Source organism: Apiospora kogelbergensis (genome assembly GCF_038363985.1).
Source record: "Apiospora kogelbergensis strain CBS 113332 chromosome Unknown utg000009l_segment0_segment0, whole genome shotgun sequence".
Taxonomy (NCBI): domain Eukaryota; kingdom Fungi; phylum Ascomycota; class Sordariomycetes; order Amphisphaeriales; family Apiosporaceae; genus Apiospora; species Apiospora kogelbergensis.
In genome coordinates, this window is record NW_027117426.1 from 1,748,728 (window position 1) to 1,767,247 (window position 18,520).

The 18,520-nt window shown below is 53.8% G+C and overlaps 6 protein-coding genes across 6 annotated transcripts; 3 read left to right on the top strand and 3 right to left on the bottom strand.

Moving 5' to 3' along the window:
• Positions 1-244: 244 nt before the first annotated feature.
• On the bottom strand, positions 245-1,710 carry PG998_013611 (integral membrane protein PTH11; the record flags this gene model as incomplete). The annotated part of the gene is made up of 7 exons (XM_066880427.1): positions 245-529; positions 594-707; positions 767-861; positions 938-1,065; positions 1,116-1,311; positions 1,389-1,461; positions 1,573-1,710. The coding sequence occupies 7 exons, from the start codon at positions 1,708-1,710 to the stop codon at positions 245-247; spliced, it is 1,029 nt and encodes a 342-aa protein (XP_066724566.1).
• A 1,610-nt stretch (positions 1,711-3,320) lies between these two features.
• PG998_013612 (uncharacterized protein) lies at positions 3,321-5,334 on the top strand (the record flags this gene model as incomplete). Its single annotated transcript, XM_066880428.1, has 5 exons — positions 3,321-3,351; positions 3,431-3,763; positions 3,836-4,219; positions 4,289-5,009; positions 5,100-5,334. The coding sequence occupies 5 exons, from the start codon at positions 3,321-3,323 to the stop codon at positions 5,332-5,334; spliced, it is 1,704 nt and encodes a 567-aa protein (XP_066724567.1).
• Positions 5,335-5,689: 355 nt separating this feature from the next.
• Positions 5,690-6,715, bottom strand: PG998_013613 (terpenoid synthase; the record flags this gene model as incomplete). The annotated part of the gene is made up of 1 exon (XM_066880429.1): positions 5,690-6,715. The coding sequence occupies one exon, from the start codon at positions 6,713-6,715 to the stop codon at positions 5,690-5,692; it is 1,026 nt and encodes a 341-aa protein (XP_066724568.1).
• Positions 6,716-7,972: 1,257 nt separating this feature from the next.
• Positions 7,973-9,674, bottom strand: PG998_013614 (uncharacterized protein; the record flags this gene model as incomplete). Its single annotated transcript, XM_066880430.1, has 2 exons — positions 7,973-9,054; positions 9,125-9,674. The coding sequence occupies 2 exons, from the start codon at positions 9,672-9,674 to the stop codon at positions 7,973-7,975; spliced, it is 1,632 nt and encodes a 543-aa protein (XP_066724569.1).
• A 4,895-nt stretch (positions 9,675-14,569) lies between these two features.
• Positions 14,570-15,667, top strand: PG998_013615 (uncharacterized protein; the record flags this gene model as incomplete). The annotated part of the gene is made up of 1 exon (XM_066880431.1): positions 14,570-15,667. The coding sequence occupies one exon, from the start codon at positions 14,570-14,572 to the stop codon at positions 15,665-15,667; it is 1,098 nt and encodes a 365-aa protein (XP_066724570.1).
• Positions 15,668-16,152: 485 nt separating this feature from the next.
• On the top strand, positions 16,153-18,434 carry PG998_013616 (uncharacterized protein; the record flags this gene model as incomplete). Its single annotated transcript, XM_066880432.1, has 3 exons — positions 16,153-16,604; positions 16,651-16,860; positions 17,036-18,434. 3 exons carry the CDS (start codon positions 16,153-16,155, stop codon positions 18,432-18,434), a joined length of 2,061 nt encoding a protein of 686 aa, XP_066724571.1.
• Positions 18,435-18,520: the final 86 nt, after the last annotated feature.

The following is an 18,520-nucleotide window of genomic DNA, read 5'->3' on the forward strand; positions in this document are numbered from 1 at the left end:
CTCCAGTCTGGTGACGACATGCTCGGATCGCCCGCCGAAGAAGACTCCTGAATCGAAATCTCTTTCAGCACGGAGATACCGTTCCCACTGGCAGAAAACTCCTTGGCCTTGGTAGCGGGGCGTCGAATGCTCGACGACGACAAGGAAGCCGCGTCGTGCCTCAAGATCTGCTCGTCGCTTTCCCAAGCGGCTGAGTTGGTGGTTGTCATGCTCTTCTCCGACCCTTTCGCCTTCGAGAAGGCTCTTAAGTGGCTGTTGGTCTTGGACGTTTTGAGTTCGGGCAACTGGAACACCCCCGTCGGGTCCTCGATTTGGATCCCGATGCGGACACTCCCCCGGTTCCCGTCCTGTCGGCGCTGGGGCCGGTGTGCGACCGCGACGAGTTCGTTACCCAGTCCTTGGTCCACTTGAAGGCCTGGAGGATGGCCCGGATCTTGGGGTGGATGAAGGGCATGTTGGTCACAACAATGGCGACGAAGGTCTCGCGACAGGCCCATCGGGAGCCCTCGGCGGCGCCTTCGGGGCCGGACTACAGAGTAGCTGTATGTCAGTTTATGTTAAGGGGTGGGGTCTGAGCAAAGAGGTGTACACACGTTGAGGATGACGTGGGCACGAATGGTACCGGCAATAGCGATGAACAAGCCACCGCTGAAGAGAGCCATCAGGGGAAGGCGCTTGCGGAGTCCGATGTTCACTTGCCATAATAGCTGCCACAGTGGTGATTAGAAACCTGGTCTTTTTGAGCGGGTATAGTGTTTGTTCCTACTGGCAATGGGATAGAAATCAAGTACGCGTCAGACAACACGTTCAGGATGACTACCACTAGCACATAAACGCTTGATATGGTGGCCTGACACAAATCTGCGAGTGGTACGGTGTAAGTAATGCAATTCACCAAGGTCTCCGTTCAAATACAAGGGGCTTTCATGATAGCGACTCACTTCCGGGGTCTGGATATATCTGCCAGAACTTGTGAAACGGCTGGCATGACAACAGAAGAGACAACGCCACGACCAGGTACGTGCCTCCCAGCATGTAGTAAGCAACGTTGATGAAGAGCCTCGACTGCTTAATGGTTGTTCGCTCACTAAATCCCGAGCAAAAAACGTTAGTACTGCCGCGCAAAGGCACCAGAAAGCAGCACGCATATAACTTGCAACAATCGTTTGTAAGAACAGGCAATGCACAGCTTCAGAGACCAAAGGATGAAGGCGTATAACGACCAGCCCAACACTTGGATCTTGGACCCCCACACACGCTTGTAGAATTCGTTCGAGTTGGGGTCGAGGCGAGCACGCTGCTCATCCGTCACTGCGTAAGGAGGTCTGATGTTAATAATCACGACTCGGTATATAATTCGGGGTCGGAGCAGGCCCAAGCTTACTTACTATAGCTGTTGGTGAGGCCATCAAACATGGCGCCGACCAAGTACGCAGCTACTGTCTCGCCAGCGAAGACAAGCTGTAGCCAAGCATGATTAGAAAGTAGTCGAAGAAGAGTGAGACGTCAAGAATATGCTCCGACGGTTTCAATGGACAATTTATGCCACACTGTCGGCCAAGAGAAACCTACCCCAGATATGCAAACCAAATAGTCATCAAAAGCAAAGTTGCGGATTCCCACCATCTCCCAGCGAACCCATATCCGAAGGCCGATGACCCAGATGCCTAGGCTCAGGAGAATCCAAGCCTCATTCTCCTGGGTTCCCATGCTCGTGTCGCTGGCACTAGTATGCCAGTTCAACGCCTCGAATAGGCTTGTTTTCGAGGTCAAAAGGAGGCGTTTCTGACGAGGGCTTGCGGGCGTATCAGCCGTGTCGATGCAAGACACGCGCGTTGGATAGGCGTACACGTGGTAGAGAGAAGTTGGGCGAAATAAGGAAAAGCAAAGGAAGGAGGGCTAGCGCATTAATACCCCTAGGCCACTCAAGACACCGGCTGCTAAAAGCAAAACAGCACCAACCATAACCTGCCATGGATCTTTGACAAACGGTTGATGCGGATGTCGTCTTTGCCTCCTACAGTAGCTTCGGCTGTTGGAAAAACCCTTCAGGGGGCTAACGTCGAGAGACGCCATACCTACCGATGCCCTAGAACGTATAGGATCAAGAAGTTCTCTAGTCAAAACAGTAGGCTTTGGGTATTGACTATAGCGTATGTTGATCATCATGATAGCCCAATTGGGTTCTTATCTGGGTTGGGTTGTGAACAGACTAGTAGGGTTTTAACGGAAACTGATTCAGTCTTCGTGTCGGCTCTCGCCCCAGAAACATGCTAAGTGTTCAGCCCGGCCAGGCGTGCGTGTGCAACTGCCTTATCGCTGCTGCTAGCCCGGGCGATCAGGACATTCTGATTGGCGGCGACCTGGCCGGGGTTGGCGGTGGGTCGGTGGAGTGCGTAACCTCATTAATAAAGGCAGTATTCAGGGGACATCGAGCATCTTTGCACGAGGGGTTTCCGGTAGCTTTTGCCCGGGCCCCCCCCTGCCCCCAAGAAATCGGCCGGGCAGCCGAGGAATCCCCCTTCCCGTCGCACGGCTACGTGCCCGTACAGCCACCCCGTAAGCACGATGACGCCAGCCCCGTCCAAAGAGCGGGTCAAGACTGTGGGCGCTGCTGGTGATTGGACACGACGTTGCATGCTATGTCTCGGCGACCTGCGAGTCTACACTTGTCTTGTCGTAGCCGCTCGGAAAGGGCCCTTACTCCTTGGACTACATATAGTCAACGGAAGTGACCCTGGCAACATGGCCCAAGATTAACGAAATAGCTTCCAAGGGTTCTAGCCCAGACTGGCTGGCACCGTCTAGTCGCAGGCTGCTCACTACCTAAACCGACTTCACTATCATTAGCCCTGCAGAGCCATGTGTCCTTCTGATCTGCCGCTCGGCGCTAGTCCTCTGACCCATCGTCCCACGTTGCAATGGATTGGTACTTTCACCCCTTTTACTAATACGGCGATACGGTACCGGATACCTCTAGGGTAGCCGTTTGCCCGAGAAAAGAACGACAGCTGAGGACGGTGGAGTATTGTGTAATCCCCTCACTTCCCCCCAATCTTGATGCATCCGGCTTACTGAGCATGCGCACTTAAGACAGACGTGAACAGCAAATAGGGAAGGACTGTGAGTGGCAGGCCCCACAAGCATATACCCTATATTTCAGCCGTGTCGCAATGAAGAGGAGCATGGGAAGTCGAGGTTCTTCCCGCGTGTTTCGCTCTTTTCTTCCTTTAGGCGTCATTTTAAGCGAGTCTTTTTTGCACGTTTCCCTGGCAGTTTTGCGTATATTTGAAAACAAGTCTTGAAACCAAGAGTTAATTATGGCTACCTACGACTTCATCGTTGTTGGCAGTAGGTCCCCTTCTCTTTGTTCCTTATTGAGGCTTCGTTTCCTTCCCTCTCTCGCCTTACTGACATAGTTGCGTGAAAGGTGGCCCTGCGGGCAGTGCCCTGGCCTCTTCCCTGTCTCGCACCAGCGCTAAACCCTCGGTGTTACTCCTCGAGGCGGGCGGGAAGAACTCGGACCCCAACCTGCGGGTGGACGGGAAGCGGTGGCTGACCTTCACCAACGAGGAGATGAACTGGGGGTTCAAGACAGCGCCGCAAGAGCACTGCGACGGTCGGTCCATTGACTACTCGGGCGGGCGCGGGCTAGGCGGGAGCTCGGCCATCAACTTCGGCGTCTACACCATCGGTGCGCGGGACGACTACGACGAATGGGCCCGCATAGCTGGAAACGATACGGCATTTGGCTGGACGGCGAGTAAGTGATAACCCATGTATTCTTCGAAAGATCCAAGTTCAACATAGACTGACAGAGATCCAACCCCGACAGTGCAAGAACGTTTCAAGTGCCTCGAGAACTTCAATCAGAAGCTGCCGGCGCACGTGGCGGAACGGTTCGCCAAGCCAGACATGGCTAACCATGGTACCGACGGCTCGCTCAAGGTCGGATTTGCGGCAGAGTGGGAGGACGACGTGGTGCCGATGCTCGAGGTCTTTGAGAAGGGAGGTTTTCCCTTGAACCCCGATCACAACTCCGGCAACCCCATTGGCATGTCGGCGCTGATCAGCTCGGCGAGAAACGGAAAGCGGTCCACGGCCCAGGACCTTTACGCCGACGAGCCCGAAAATTTGACAATCATCACCTGCGCGAAGGTCCGGAAACTAGTTCTCGAGGGCCTCAAGGTGGTTGGTGTCGAAACCAAGGATACGAAATGTGAGTGAGAACACTGCCGCTGTTGTGTTGATATCATGTCTGTTATGCTATTGACTGACTGGGCTTTAGATCTTGCCAGCAAGGAGGTAATCCTCTCTGCGGGATCTCTCAATTCGCCCTCCATCCTCATGCACTCCGGAATTGGGCCCAAGAGCCAATTGGAGCAGCACCAGATCCCCGTCGTCCTCGACGTCCCCGCCGTAGGCCAAGGGCTACGCGACCATAACTTCTGCCCCCTTGTGTACTCCCGAAGCGAGAGCAGCACGGCGCGGAAGGCGTTCTACGGCGACCAAAAGAGCATGGACGCCGCGCTGGAGCAGTGGAAGCAGGACGGCACGGGCCCGTGGTCCAAGTTCGCGTGCCAGGCGGGCATCGGGTTCTTCAAGCTGCCCGCGCTACCGGACCACCCCTCATTCCAGGCGCTGCCGGTGACGGAGCAGGCCCTTCTCCAGAAGCCCACGATCCCTCACTACGAGGTCTTTACTCACTTCCCCATGCACTGGTTCCTTCCCGGGTTCCCCGCCGAGAAGCTCAGCTACTCGTGTCTGCTGGTGTTCCTGTACAACGCCCAGGCCCGCGGCGAGGTCACCCTACAGTCGGCCGACCCCGAGGTACCGCTCCTGTTCGACCCCCGCGTCCTGAGCGAGGAGTTCGACCGCACTTCGGCCGTCATGGCGCTCCGCGACGTGCTCGACAAGATCGTCAAGAGTGAGGACTACCAGAAGGACACGGTGGACGCGTTGGCGGTGCCTGCGGGCGACAGCGACGAGGACCTGCTGGCTTATTGGAAGTGCGTATCTATCTATATTATGATTATCCCGCCACAGCCCTCCTAGAGTCCGATTTCGAACAGAAAGCTAACCTAACAATAACGGAATAGAAAAACTATCTCGTCTTCGTGGCACATGACGGGCACTCTGAAGATGGGCCCCGGCGGCGGCACTCCAGATACTGTGGTCGACCCGGAGTTCCGAGTGGTCGGGATCGAGGGGCTTCGGGTCGCTGACATGTCGGTTGCACCCGTACTAATCAGCGGCCACATACAAGCCGCGGCATATGCTACGGGCTTAACCTGTGCCGAGAAGGTGGCAAAACAGTATGGGCTCGATGCCTGAAAGGTGAAGTCGCAATAATTACAGCGAGTGATAGAATCTGTTAGACTACAAGCATTTCTCGCGAGATGTTTGGAATGGAATCGAAACCCAGTACACTCAGATGCCAAGACTGTAATATGATCAGAGGTTGTGGGTGGACCAAAGTGAAATGCAATGAATATTTGTGGCATCGCAGCGTAGCAGTAGAAGCAGATCAACAAATGAAGTAGTATAAGGCGCTGTCCTAGCCAAACAACAAAAGAAAGAGAGCGTGCTACGCTCTATACTAGTGACAGGGATCTACCCCTGTCACCCCCAATGCGACACTACCCAAGGAGCTCGAGGGTTAGCAGCCCTTCCCAAGTCTATCTGATACTCAAATCTTAGTCGGTATATAAGTCCGGTCCTTGTCCAAGCGTTGCATGCCGTAACGCATGGTGACCTGAGTATACCATACCTCTATCCCTATGATCCATGATATGCAGCCATCCCGCAAGACGCGGAGATGCTGGTTGTTCCTCTCATCCTTCAGCGTCGGGAGGTTCTCGCACAAGTAAACGAACTCGCGCATGAGGTCGGTGGTCTCGCCGCCGAGGTAGTCCATGGCCTCCTGTACGCCGATCTTGCGCTCCTCCATAAGCACCCGCACGCCGTTGTGGCTGTCATCGCCTTGGGCCTGTTCCTTGTCGAAGCTGTAGAGGTCATTCTGGTGGATCATGATGAGAACCGTCAGGCTCATCAGCGACTTCACGACGTTCAGCTCCAAGAAGTCGGGTTGTAGGTCGCAGTCGATGAGGGCTAAGGCTATACCTGGGAGGATGCCGATGGTATTCACTCGCAGACGCAGGTAGTCCGCACGGGAGGAGATTGGCTTGTTCCGGACGGCAACTTCGCCAACGACGGCGTCGAGATAATCAACAAACGTGTCGACATAAAACTTCCACGACTCATAAGTACCGATGGCCTTGTACTTTGTAGTGATGTCGGCAGCCATGCGCACGCCGACCCACTCGGTCACGGGCAGAGGGGCTGTAAGGGACGACCCTGGGTGTTGGAGCGCTTGAGTCATGGCATCCGCTTTCTCGCGTACCGAAGCCTCGTCCTCATGATCTGTCACCTCTTCGACGACCCAGAAGTGAAACATGACGAGCGCCGCTAATAGGCATTGCTCACGCGTCTGGTGTCCCCAGGCGAGGCAGGCGATTTCAGGGAAGCGGCCTTTCATGATCTTGTCGACCAGTGTGCCATCGACACCTTCGTAAGCACGCACCCACTGCTCCGACTCGGCTATAATGCTTTGCGAGTCTATATGCATTCGCGCCTCCCAAGGCCATCCGTGTTGCTTGGATGGCCAGGGGGACATGAAGTCGGGGATCTTGATCCGAGGATCTGCGGATGGCATTTTGGGCGGTGTTTAGAAGTCGACACACAAGCTGACGAGTAATTTGATACTATAAGAGCGAAGTTATTTTATTCGAATATTTTATATTCACAGTGTTGGTTCGGGCCGTGTTGGTTCTGGTCGTGTTGGTTCGGGTCGTGTTGGTTATGGGTGATCTAAAGTGAGAGGGAAATGCTGCCGATATATAGAGGATCGAGAAGGGGAGTCTATTCGACATAGCTCTACATCTTGAGAACCCATCAAAGTCATAATAATGTGTATCTATGATGCCTAGGCTGTTTAATTTAGCTGTAAATATCATACAGTCAGAGTACTGGGTCAGCTCGAAACTTATGACTTCTTACGCCGCTCACGAACTTGTAAGTCGTATCGTCACAGCCCCGTTAAGCATGAAGTCTGCCCTGGTGGCTTCCAAGATCTCAGCTCGGCGGGGATGTCCATTGGTTCTACACCGAAGGGGCTTATTCATGCTGATAGGCTTCCAAGTTGTCAGCGTATTAGCTGATTATGTCGCGAGAAAGGTTGCCTGCCTTGGTCATGAGCTACCCCACAAGGCTGTACGCAGGTCCAGCTGATTATCACCGCCTCAGGTAACAAGCAATCATGGTGGCGAATACGAATCGAGCAGCAAGAATGCTGTGTGGTGAGCTCCCTTTTGGTGAAACCCTGTTACTCGTATAATCATTACTGAAGTGCCGCCAAATCTATCCAATGCTCAGATTCCCCTATTCAGATGCCAGTATTCAGAAATACCTCTAATGGACCGGGGATATTCCGTAATAATCACTCCGCGGAGAAACTACCCTGGTCACTGAATCATGTGAGACCAATACGCCGTATGTGTGTTATCAGCAACATGAATGGAACAGCCAATACCATTGAAGTATTAGCAGAACCAATCAAAACCTGCCTTCTGGATTAGTAGTCGTCATGGCTCACTACTAGGACTACCTACCGGCCAGTCGGGTCATCTTCTCGTCAGAAACGCATCGTCCCCACAGCCTCCATATCACTTGGAGTCATCTTCTGAATTCTTACTAGTAGCCTTACGCACCTCTTCGTATTACGAACATGCACTTTCACATGGGGCTTTGATCTTCGCTTTGACTTCCTCGGTATTGTTCATGATGTTCATGTTTTGGCTCTGCAGCGTCAAGCGACAGACCATGTGCGGCGGGGTGGCCAAGCTTTGAGTTAAATAAATGTATTAAGAGAAGTCATTCAAATCGTGTACTTGTTAGTACGTTTACACATATCTTAATTGCCAGTCCTGCTCTTGATGTGAACCTTGACATCGCCTCCGTGTCCGATGATCCCGGAGCCGCTGTAGGAGGCAACGTGTCCAGGGACCTTGTACGATTTCGGTCCTGCGAGCGGCGAAATATCAAAATTGAGGAGCACCAGCGCCAGCGAGCAAAACACCTCGCGCTTGGCGAAGACGCGGCCAGGGCACATGGTCCGTCCGCCACCGAAGGGGATCATCTTTGCGCCGGCGCTGCCAGCGCTGAACGCGTATGGCTTGCTGCTGCGAGCCTTGCTGCTCGATTTCTCCTTGAAAAAGTTCTCCTCGCCCGAGTCGTGGGCTGACTCGGATCCCGCCGAGACCAGGAACCGCTCGGGGTCGTACTCCCCGACGGGCGCGCCGGCGTAGGCCGTCGGGTCATGGTGGTTGATATACGAGGGAGCGATAGCGATGGTGCCTTTCTTGACTAGCAATGTGTTGTTACTGTCTTCAGTGGGCAGTCTCATGTCCTGGTGCACGCCACGGGTGATCAAGACGTCGACGTAGAGGCGGAGGACCTCCTGGAACATGCTTTGGAGCAGGGGCTGGGTGAGCAAGGTGGCGACGTCAAAGTCCATTTCGGCGTTGCCGCTGGCGGTGGCCACGTCGACGGCCTCTTGTATCTCCTCCATGACCCTTGGGAGGATGTCGGGCCTGCTAGGATCCAGGATGTGCATCAGCATCCAGCCAGTGGCGGGCACAGCGTTGGCGTTCAGTGCGAAAAGTAGACCCAGCTCCATGCTGGCGCGTCCGCCTACGCTCATGCCCAGTCGTTGCCACAAAGCCTCCCGCGCGCGGACGAAGCGGCTTCCCCAGAGTGGCTCCCAGTCTTGGTCCGGGAGATCGGGGTTCGGTGTCTTGTCGCCCATATCTCGGTCCACGGCCTCGATCCACTTGGTGATACCATCCACCACCTTCTGCTGTGCGATGTAGGGCTCAGAATTGACGAATCTGGGGACGCCAAAAAGGAGATCCAAGAATAAAGGCTCAAATTCCCAGAAATCCCTCACAATTTCGGGGTACTCGATGAAGAGGCGCTCACCAAAGAACGAAGTGGCTGAGGCCTGAAACATAAAACTGCGGAGCCAAGCGTATAGATGGACCACTTCTCCCCTTTTTGTTGTCACTTGGAATGGAGAGGCGCATGCCCTCTTCCTTGACGCTCTTCTTCATGGTCTTGACAAATTGGCGGAGGAGTACGTCAGCTCCGGCCGGGCGAAGCAGGTACTTGCTGGACACCTCATGCTCCATGTTGCGACCGTACATAGGAGGCCCCGTGTACTTCGCCCAGTCCTCCTCACTCATTTTGAGCCCCTTGCAGCTCATGTCCTTGATCATGGTGTCGCTGCTGGCGACGGTGGGCTTTACCTTCAACATGGCCTGGACCGCGGTGGTGGAAAAAATGAGTCGTACGTTGCGGCCGGCGAGTTTCATCGACGCACCGCCATGGCTCTTGGCAAACCACGCCAGGAGCCTGGAGAAGAACTGCCCCGGCACCGGGGTCAGGAAGCCAACTGCATGGCCCAGGTACGGGATCGTGTGCGGGATCGTCGGGGGTTCCCGTTCGAGCGTCTTGTTCCGGATGGCGATCTGATAGAGCAGGTTTGTCTTCAGGAAAGTAAACAAGCATACCGCAGCGAGCCCCAATGGCACCGCAAGAAGAGCCTGGAAGACCATGTTCTCGAAAGAACACAAGTGAATTATTCTAATCTTGCACAGCTTTTCTTGTATACTAAGCAGTCAAGGTGTTGGGGAGAAGGTTTCCGAGCTCAGGTTTTTGGAATGGCAGCGGCTTGGGAGGAGCATATGTTCGTATTTCTATATCGGCCGTTTGCCTCGGCTGGGTTGGGTGTGGAACCCCGAGTGAGACATCTTTGCAGATCGGTCACGAACGACGGCTCTCCGTTGTCAATAAATAATGTCACTCGGCGCGACGTGTCCATACAGAGGGGATCTTCTTTTGCTTTGTCCCGTAGAGACCTTTTTTGTCTCAGATACGGGTGCTTATGCAACGACATCTACTCTCGTTTCTTGGTGACGCCGAAATGACACACAGACTATAATCGCTCCGGCTGCTTATAATGTTCATGTATAGTTCATCGCCATGTATAACAATTGCTTGCGTCAAGAAAGCCAACACGAGTCGAGTTGCTCGATTTAACCGTAGACAGGAACGGAGTACATGGGACAATAAGGAGCCTGTAATACTATAGTTGCATATATAGCGGAGACTTATTCTTAAGGTTTGGGACGGGCCGCGCGGAGATTATACTGATCATCTTTCTTGGCAAAGCAAGCAGCCTAGTGAGACATGCCAGCCTAGTCGCCCGCTCTACTATTAATAAACAGAACCTCGACCGTGTCCATTTAATTTCCGGTGTTTCTCTCGTCTGCAAGGCTGGTTCGCTTCGGTTCTGAAAGGGTGCCCCGAAGACCACCGTCATGATGGCATAACGTATCCAAACTCAATTCAAATAGGGGTCACTTCATGAAGCGCACGGCTGTGAGACCCGCTCGGCAAGATATAGTTTACCACACATATGCCAACCATCCACCATCCTTCTGGGGAATTGGGTATTGGGTCATCGGATCCTGGTGGTGTGGGTACCCGTATGAAAAGCAACCTCAACCCCCCAGCCCGGAAGATCCGATACCTACGTAGCCTGCACAACCCACATTTGTGTTTCTTGTAGGCAGCTGGACTCCCCGATCGTCCAGATACTTGTTTCTGCTTTTATCAGCTGAAGGTTTAAAGTGCCAGTATCGCCAGCGGGGGCTCCCCTCCGACTCAGGGGCAGAGACCACCAGTCCGTATCGTTATCTGCAACGCCGCCACCGCCAAATCTATTCCCAGCATTCAAAATTATGATGAACAAATCAAGGTGGGCTAGAGACTGGAAATAGACTTGGTTTGCATGAATTCTCTTGCAGGAAACAAAGCAGTCAAGCCGAATATGTGATCTGGTTGATCATGCGATTTGTCCTCCCGCTGGTTATGAGATCTGGCAGTGCCAGGTATATTGAAGTGTCTTCTAGTAAATTGATTAAAATGCAGGCGCTCTCCTATCTGAGGTCTGCAAGCAGGAAGTTGAATACTGAAGAAAGGAGTAGTAATCTTGGCATTGGGCTGACGCCTTATTCATGAATTATGAAAACTGCCACGGATGTTCTCGTTCCGATGCAGGTCCAAGCCAATAGGAGGTGAAGTTGCTTGACTAACCCCTCAAACCCACCGCAAACGAAGACATTCAGAAAGAACATGATCCTCCCCCTAAGCATTGGTTTGCCGTCCTAAGACAACTGCTGTCTGTATCACACATCTCCCCAATTTGAATCGTATCACGCATATCGACAAGTAGTGGCCAGTAATTCATGGACACTGAGACTTCTCGATACCGCAACAGTCACCCTCGTCACTAAATATGACAATGATCATCCGCCGTATGCCATCTTATCCCACACCTGGGGAAAGGATGAAGACGAAGTGACCTTCGAAGATACTAGGCAGATGATTAATCAATCAGTCCACTTCAATTGGTCCTATTGGTCTATTCGCCAGAAGCCAGGGTTTTCCAAAGTCCGGGATTCCGCTGCCCTGACCAAAGCTGATGGTTATGACTACATGTGGATCGACACCTGCTGTATCGACAAGAGCTCAAGTGCAGAGCTTTCAGAGGCGATCAACTCCATGTACCGATATTATCGAGATTTGGCAATGTGTTATGCTTATCTAATCGATGTGGAAGCAAACATCCCGACTGAGGAACTGCAGGAGGCGCTCAGACGGAGTCGCTGGTTTACTCGGGACTGGACATTACAGGAGCTAGTTGCGCCCGCTGGCTGAAGTTGAGTTTTATGACAGGGAGTGGCATTTGTCGGGATTAAGGCAAAACTTCCACCTTTACCTCTGTTGAGGGCACCCGAGATCAATGATTTCGTTGCGGAAATCACAGGTATCCCTGTACATGCTTTAAACGGTCTTTTTACTCCGAGCACGTTCAGTATTGCCCAACGAATGTCGTGGGCTTCAGCACGAAACACAACTCGGATCGAAGACATTGCGTACTGCCTGATGGGTATTTTTGACGTCAACATGCCTCTCTTGTATGGGGAAGGATAGGGAGCATTCATCCGGCTCCAAGAAGAGATCTTAAAAAGTAGAGGTTCTTGCCTAGGCGTCTTTCCTTCATTGTGATTCTGCTATAACAGAGAAGGTTAATACTCTAACTCGACTAATAATAAACTTGTTTCCAGGATCCTCAGATCACACCATCTTTACCTGGAAATGCACCAAAGAGGACATGTTTCGCTATCAACACTGCGGGCTTCTTGCCCACGATCCATCAATGTTTGCAAATTCAGGGGAAACGATAATTCGCCATCGAGGCTTTGATGTCGGCTGCAATGAAACTAGTGCCCCGTATTCGATGACGAATATGGGATTGCACATCCGCTTCCAATTGTTCCCATCCACTAGAATATCATTCAACAAATGTTCCGTGCAACGTCACCGGCTTTTTGCCATCTTGATGGCCGGGGACGAAGAATCTCCGATGGAAATGGCACTCGCTATTCTACTCATCGCACTAGGTAACGACCAATACGCTCGGGTTAATCCTCACACTACTTACAAGATATATGCCATGGATGTACTCGGAGGCGCACATAGTGAGTATATCTATGTGAAACAACGACCGAAACAAGGGTTCCCCAAAGAACATTTCGCCACGACGGGAATACATTTTTTAGATTCACACCCGAAATTGGGATCTCAATTGCATCTTGGCACATCCAGGCGAGGCCCGTTAGCAATTGTACGCTTCACCAACTTCCAAGGCGCTACAATTGATGCATACTTCGGGTTATCTCCACCAGAAAGGGAATTTAGCTATTCCGAGTGGCCCTGTTGATGCATGCTTAAGGACAGCGACATTACAGTCTCACTGAAGGATGCTGCCAGGCTCTTCTTTGAAACCACATCACCACAGGATATCAGGCGCTTCAGCTATCGATCTTTACACAAGGGCACATAGGCTTCGTTCAAACTTGAAGAAAGTCGTCGGTTTTTACCTGGCCCGTATCCTTCATTTGACAAGAGGAAATTCCTTCTGGCGCGTATATCAACAATAATTAGGATGTACGGCAGAGCCTAGCATATCGAATACATAACTCTCCACCCTACAACCAGTCAACTTCCGAACAGGACGCGACAACCTTGACCAATGGTATAAGGAGATATATGGAAGATATGTGGTTGAAAGCACCTGGTAATGGGCTTTCGGTCGACTTCGTGAAATCAAATCGCAAAATTATACTCCTCCGGCGACCATCCGCGTCTCAAGCAACGAAGAGAATTTGGATCTGGCTGGAATCATCAAATGCGCTAGTATTGCCTATATATTTATTACCGCTAACCACCATGAGGACGCGCTGGAATATGACAATTTCCAACAGGACTTGACTCGACGTTTCATCCAAGCATGCGGCAATAACGACAGCTCTACGCTCTCAGCACCTCTTGGCAACCATTCCATTACTCCATTCCTCGAGGCGTCCACCTCCGTCCCGTCTTGGAACTCCACGAACAAAAGCCTGAGAAGGCTTGCCATCTTGCATGGGTTCAAGCCACTGCATTGGGCCGTTGCGTATGGAAGTATTGATGGTGTCCGTCTGCTTGGTGAATATGGGGCGGATATTGAGAGTAGGAGTACGTACGACCTAACTCCGCTTCATGTTGCCTTGGCGATTGGAAATTTGAAAATCATAGAATATCTCCTCTCAATTGGGACCCAACAGGGGAACGTATACCCGGATTATACTGGGCAGACTTTAGATGCTGTGTCACATCTGGCGGCAGCCTATTTGATTTCACCCGAGGTGAAGGGTATACTGGAAACTCTTTCTCAGTTTGATATCGCTGAAACGAAAAAGATGACCATCGAATCCCAGCCCTGGACTAAGGCAAGGTACAATTGGCTGCATGAGACTCCCCTGCATCGCGCTGCAGCTATGCGCAACTTGGCAGCCGTGGAAGCCATACTGGAACTTGACCACCAACTTGATATCAACGCACTAGATGTGGAAGACCGAACGCCGCTTTGGCACGCGGCGGCTACTGGATCGGCCGGGATCATCGACATCCTTCTAAGACATGGCGCCCATCATGACGCGAGAGACAAGAGTTGGAGGACGCCGTTGCATGCTGCATGCCGGGAAGGCCACCCAGAGGCAGTGCAGAGGCGCCTGGATGGAGGGGCTAAGATATTGTACCCAGACCAAGTAGGATGATGATGGAATTTCATGTTTAGCGTCTAGCGAAGAGAATGGGCCTGACAGATCAGCGGTTCAGGCAGTTTCGTCAGGGATGCCCCACTGGAACGTGCATGGTGACGCTAAATGAGCCCCCTGACCTAAGATTTCAATTCGAACAGACCTTTGCCTTCGACGAAATCATGGTTGCAATCACTTTTGTGTCTCACCGTCTACCACCACCGTACTAGCCAACCTTCCCAGCGACGGGTCCTGTTGCGTCCATTCGTTCCAAAACGACCAACTCGCTCAAATCCCGCTGCATGCCTCGCTGTTCGATCACGCGAGTGCTAGGGTTACTGCCCTTGACCTGGCTCTGTCTCGTCGGCACCTGGCTCTTCCTCCCGTTCCCCGAGGTGCCCTCCGTCCACCGCGATGCCTACATCGAGCAGACCCTGCGCCGCGGCGGCGCCCTGACCACGATCCACCCCTACGGCGACTTCTACAAGGGCACCGTCACCGGCGCCCACGAGGCTAGCTGCGAGGACGGCTGCGGCGGCCTGGTCCTCGATTGGCACCTCGTCGCCGACACCACGACCGACGCCCTCGTCCTCCGCCTCGGCGACGCGCGCCTCAACCTCACCGACGCCGCCCTCCGCAGCGCCGGCGCCGACCCCCACACACCCTACTACCTGAGCGACCGGATCCGCACGCGCGTGCGCCACGGCACGACTGACGACGCCATCAACATGCCCTGGTTCCGGTGGACGGACCAGGTCCTCGTGGGCGACGTGCTGCACGGGACAATGGATAAGGAGATCGACGTGCGCGTGTACAGCCACACCAGCGGTACCGTCGAGATCTGGAAGGAGGTGAGCCTGTGGAGGGGCTTCCAAGGCCCCGCCGCCATCCGCGACGCCGACCGCATGGTGGGGCTGCTGGCCTCGTTCGACAACGTCTCGCTGCAGAACCTGAAACGGTCCAGCACGGTTGACCTCGTCGTCGGCGGCATCAAGGGCGAGCTCCCCTCGACGACGTGGCCCATCCGCCACATCATCTGCGGGCCCCTGTTCGTGCCCACCTTCTACCTGCCCCTGCCGGTCTTCTACCTCGCCCAGGAGCCGACGAGCCTGTTCATCCTCTGCGTCGTCGCCGCGCTCGTCGTTCTGGGCCTTTGGGTCCGCGCCGGCACGCCCGAGATCGGGCTCTGGCTCGCGGGCCTGCCCGTGGTGCGCGTGTGCTGCCGTGGGAGAGCGAAGCGGGCGCGACGCCGTGGCGTCTGGGGACCCAGCGGCCCGGTGCAGGACGAAGAGGAGGAGGCTGGTTTGCTGGGAGGTGGCCATAAAGAAGGACCGTCCATGTTTGTACCGTTGCCGTCCAAGCCTTCCAAGTCGAGGGCCCGTGTTCTCGACAAGTACTGAGTGTGCATTTGCGTATTGAGCTGCCGTCAGCAGGCAAGATGATTGTATAGAAGCCGCATTTTTCTATGTTACTAGCATGTCAGGCGTGTACTGGTTCGGAAGTGCAGCGTCATTTGGGAGTTGTATTTATTATGAGGACTTGGCTTTGTAGATCCCCTGTGTTCCAATACACCTATAATAGACACGAGTAGGAGTGTTTGATGGCCTTTTTTTCTTGTAGTTATTGAAGTATCAGTGACACATCGCCGCTTGTAGTAAACCCTGCAGCCCTGGCTGGATATTTCGGTAGCATGCTAAGAAGGAACTACCACTCTGCTAATATAGCGATTTGTTAGCGCATATCTGCACTGTGCTATCCACCGACAGGCCTCAGCTTCAGCCGTCCCAACGCCACCATCGATTCAAGGGCTCTTCAAATGCACCGAATTTTCTAGCAGACTGGCGGAATCAGCCAGCAACTTGTCATCTAATGGTTTGTTGCGACGATGGAGTCCTTCTTGCCTCCCGGCGCCGCTCAAAAACGGGGGATAATTGAGGAAGAATGCGCGTCTCCTTCAAGAAAACGGCTGATGCTAGACGCTTCCACTATAGATCGCCCCTCCATGTGCGATCGTTGCCGCAATATCCAATGGGAGGATCTGGCTGCGATCCCACCAGCGAGTAGGAGAGGCAGGAAGGCGGCGGACTTGCGTCCGGTAGACAGCGACGCTCTGAGGCAGTCGAACTGCCCTACCTGTCGCTTGTTTGCTGAAATAATTCCTCCCAGTCTGGATGGCCAACATTGCCGGCTCGTTGCCTTGTCGTCATCGCTTGCGTTCCAGGGGCAGGAAGTGCGGGCCACTGAGCGTGTAGACGGCTCAGACTGCACGGTCCTATACCCCGTGCTCGAAGCGAAGTCCGCGGACAAAACGGCCGGCCAGCGCATCCAACGCGATTGGTACGAAGGGGGGCTGCCTAGCTCTGGTGAACAACAGCCACAATAGTCAGGCTCTTCCTGAGACGGGGCCCAGGAGGATATCGGCAAGGCTGGACACCGATATGATTAAGCGTTGGGTAAGGGAGTGCGTCAAACGCCATCGTACTTGCAGGCCCAATGTCGGTGGCATCAACGACCTGCAAGGGTTCCGCGTCATAGACTGCGACTCTCGTAAAACGATTGAGGCGCCTGCAGGTTGTCGATATGTTGCTCTATCGTATGTTTGGGGAAAGCCTCCGTCCCCGGAGCCGCCAGAGAAGGATGGAGAACATACCAAAAGGATGCTGGCGTGCCCCGTGTGGTCATCGATGCTATGGAAGTGACACAAACGCTCGGTGAGCGATATCTCTGGGTGGACAAGTTGGTAAGCAGCAGCAGAACCCCCGCCGTAGCTACAATGGCAACGAGAGTCAAATTTCCCTTCTCACCACCGCGAGTGAGCAGTGCATTGACCAAAACGACGAAATCATAAAAGCAAGCCAGGTTGCTCAGATGGACAAGATCTATTCCGGGGCGTACTTCACAATAGTGGCGGCCGCTGGCAAGGACGCCTCTTACGGGCTACCAGGCGTGAGTGACCGGCGGCGCAATTCCCAGAACTATATCTCGTCCGTCGCTGGGAACATAGACATCATCCAGGTCTTCCCACACACCTCGGCGGAACTCGATAAAGCAACCTGGGCGCGGCGCGGTTGGACATACCAAGAAGGCTACTTGTCCAATAGGCGGCTGATCTTCACCGATCAGCAGGTCTCATTCCTCTGCAATGTTGCGCACCACGCCGAGACTATACAGAAAGCGAAGATCGTGGCGGTGGCGGAGATGAACGAAAGCACGTACGCCTTCCGGCACATGATGCCCTGTCTGAACCCCAATATGCACATGGATCCTGTGGCTACGAAGCAGTGGAACGAACTTAAACAGGAGCAGTTGGTTAACTACACGCGGCGCGATCTGACCCACGAGTCCGACTCACTCAATGCGATACTAGGCCTCTTCCGCACGTTGCAGCCGAGCGGTATCCAGCACCTTCACGGCGTGCCCATCCGCCGAACGCGGAAAGGCGACTACCCGTGGCTTCAGTTCCCTTTGGCTTGGCATCATGAAGCCGATGGCGCGACGCGACGGGAGCAGTTTCCGAGTTGGAGCTGGAGTGGGTGGGAAGGCGGTATCCGCATGGATGAGTCTGACATCTGCATTCCCGGCGACTGCGAAATTGGGCTGGCGGAGAGAGACGGGCGCGGCGTTCTGGCGTTGGAGGATTGGTTCGATCGGGAAGTGCGAGACCGGAACCCACCAAATGCGGATGATGCTCGTCTACTCTGCGTCACTTCTTTAACAGTACGAGTCCGATGCAGAAGAAGAGCCTGGGCCGAGCTCAATGAGGGAATCAGCGGAATGAGCCGCCTCGCCGGGATGCGCTTTACGGATGGAGTCCACGCAGTCCTGCCGATTCGCGAGGGCGTTACGCAAATGGCCTACGCGTACATGGACGAGGATGTGCCGCTCGACGATACGATCTTGGGGCTTATTCTTCGCCGTTCGTGGAGTCGCAAGAACGCCATTCTCCTATTGAAACGCGACGACGGACACCCGCAGCATTACCGGCGCATCGGCCTCGTGAGGGTTTCCGGCTGGGCAAAGACACGGCCCGCTGCTGTCGGGGACTCGGATCCGCAGTCTATCTATGTGGACGGCGATGGTTCGCCCCTGGAGGAGTTCGAGCATGATAATGATGCGCTGCCACTCTGGTTACAAAAGGCTGTCGAGAGGACCATCACCATTTCATAGCTCGCCATCCCCGTACCACCAATGACAGAAAGATAAAGAGTTACACACCACCGTGTCCATTTCCAGTCTTATCTACCTACTGAACC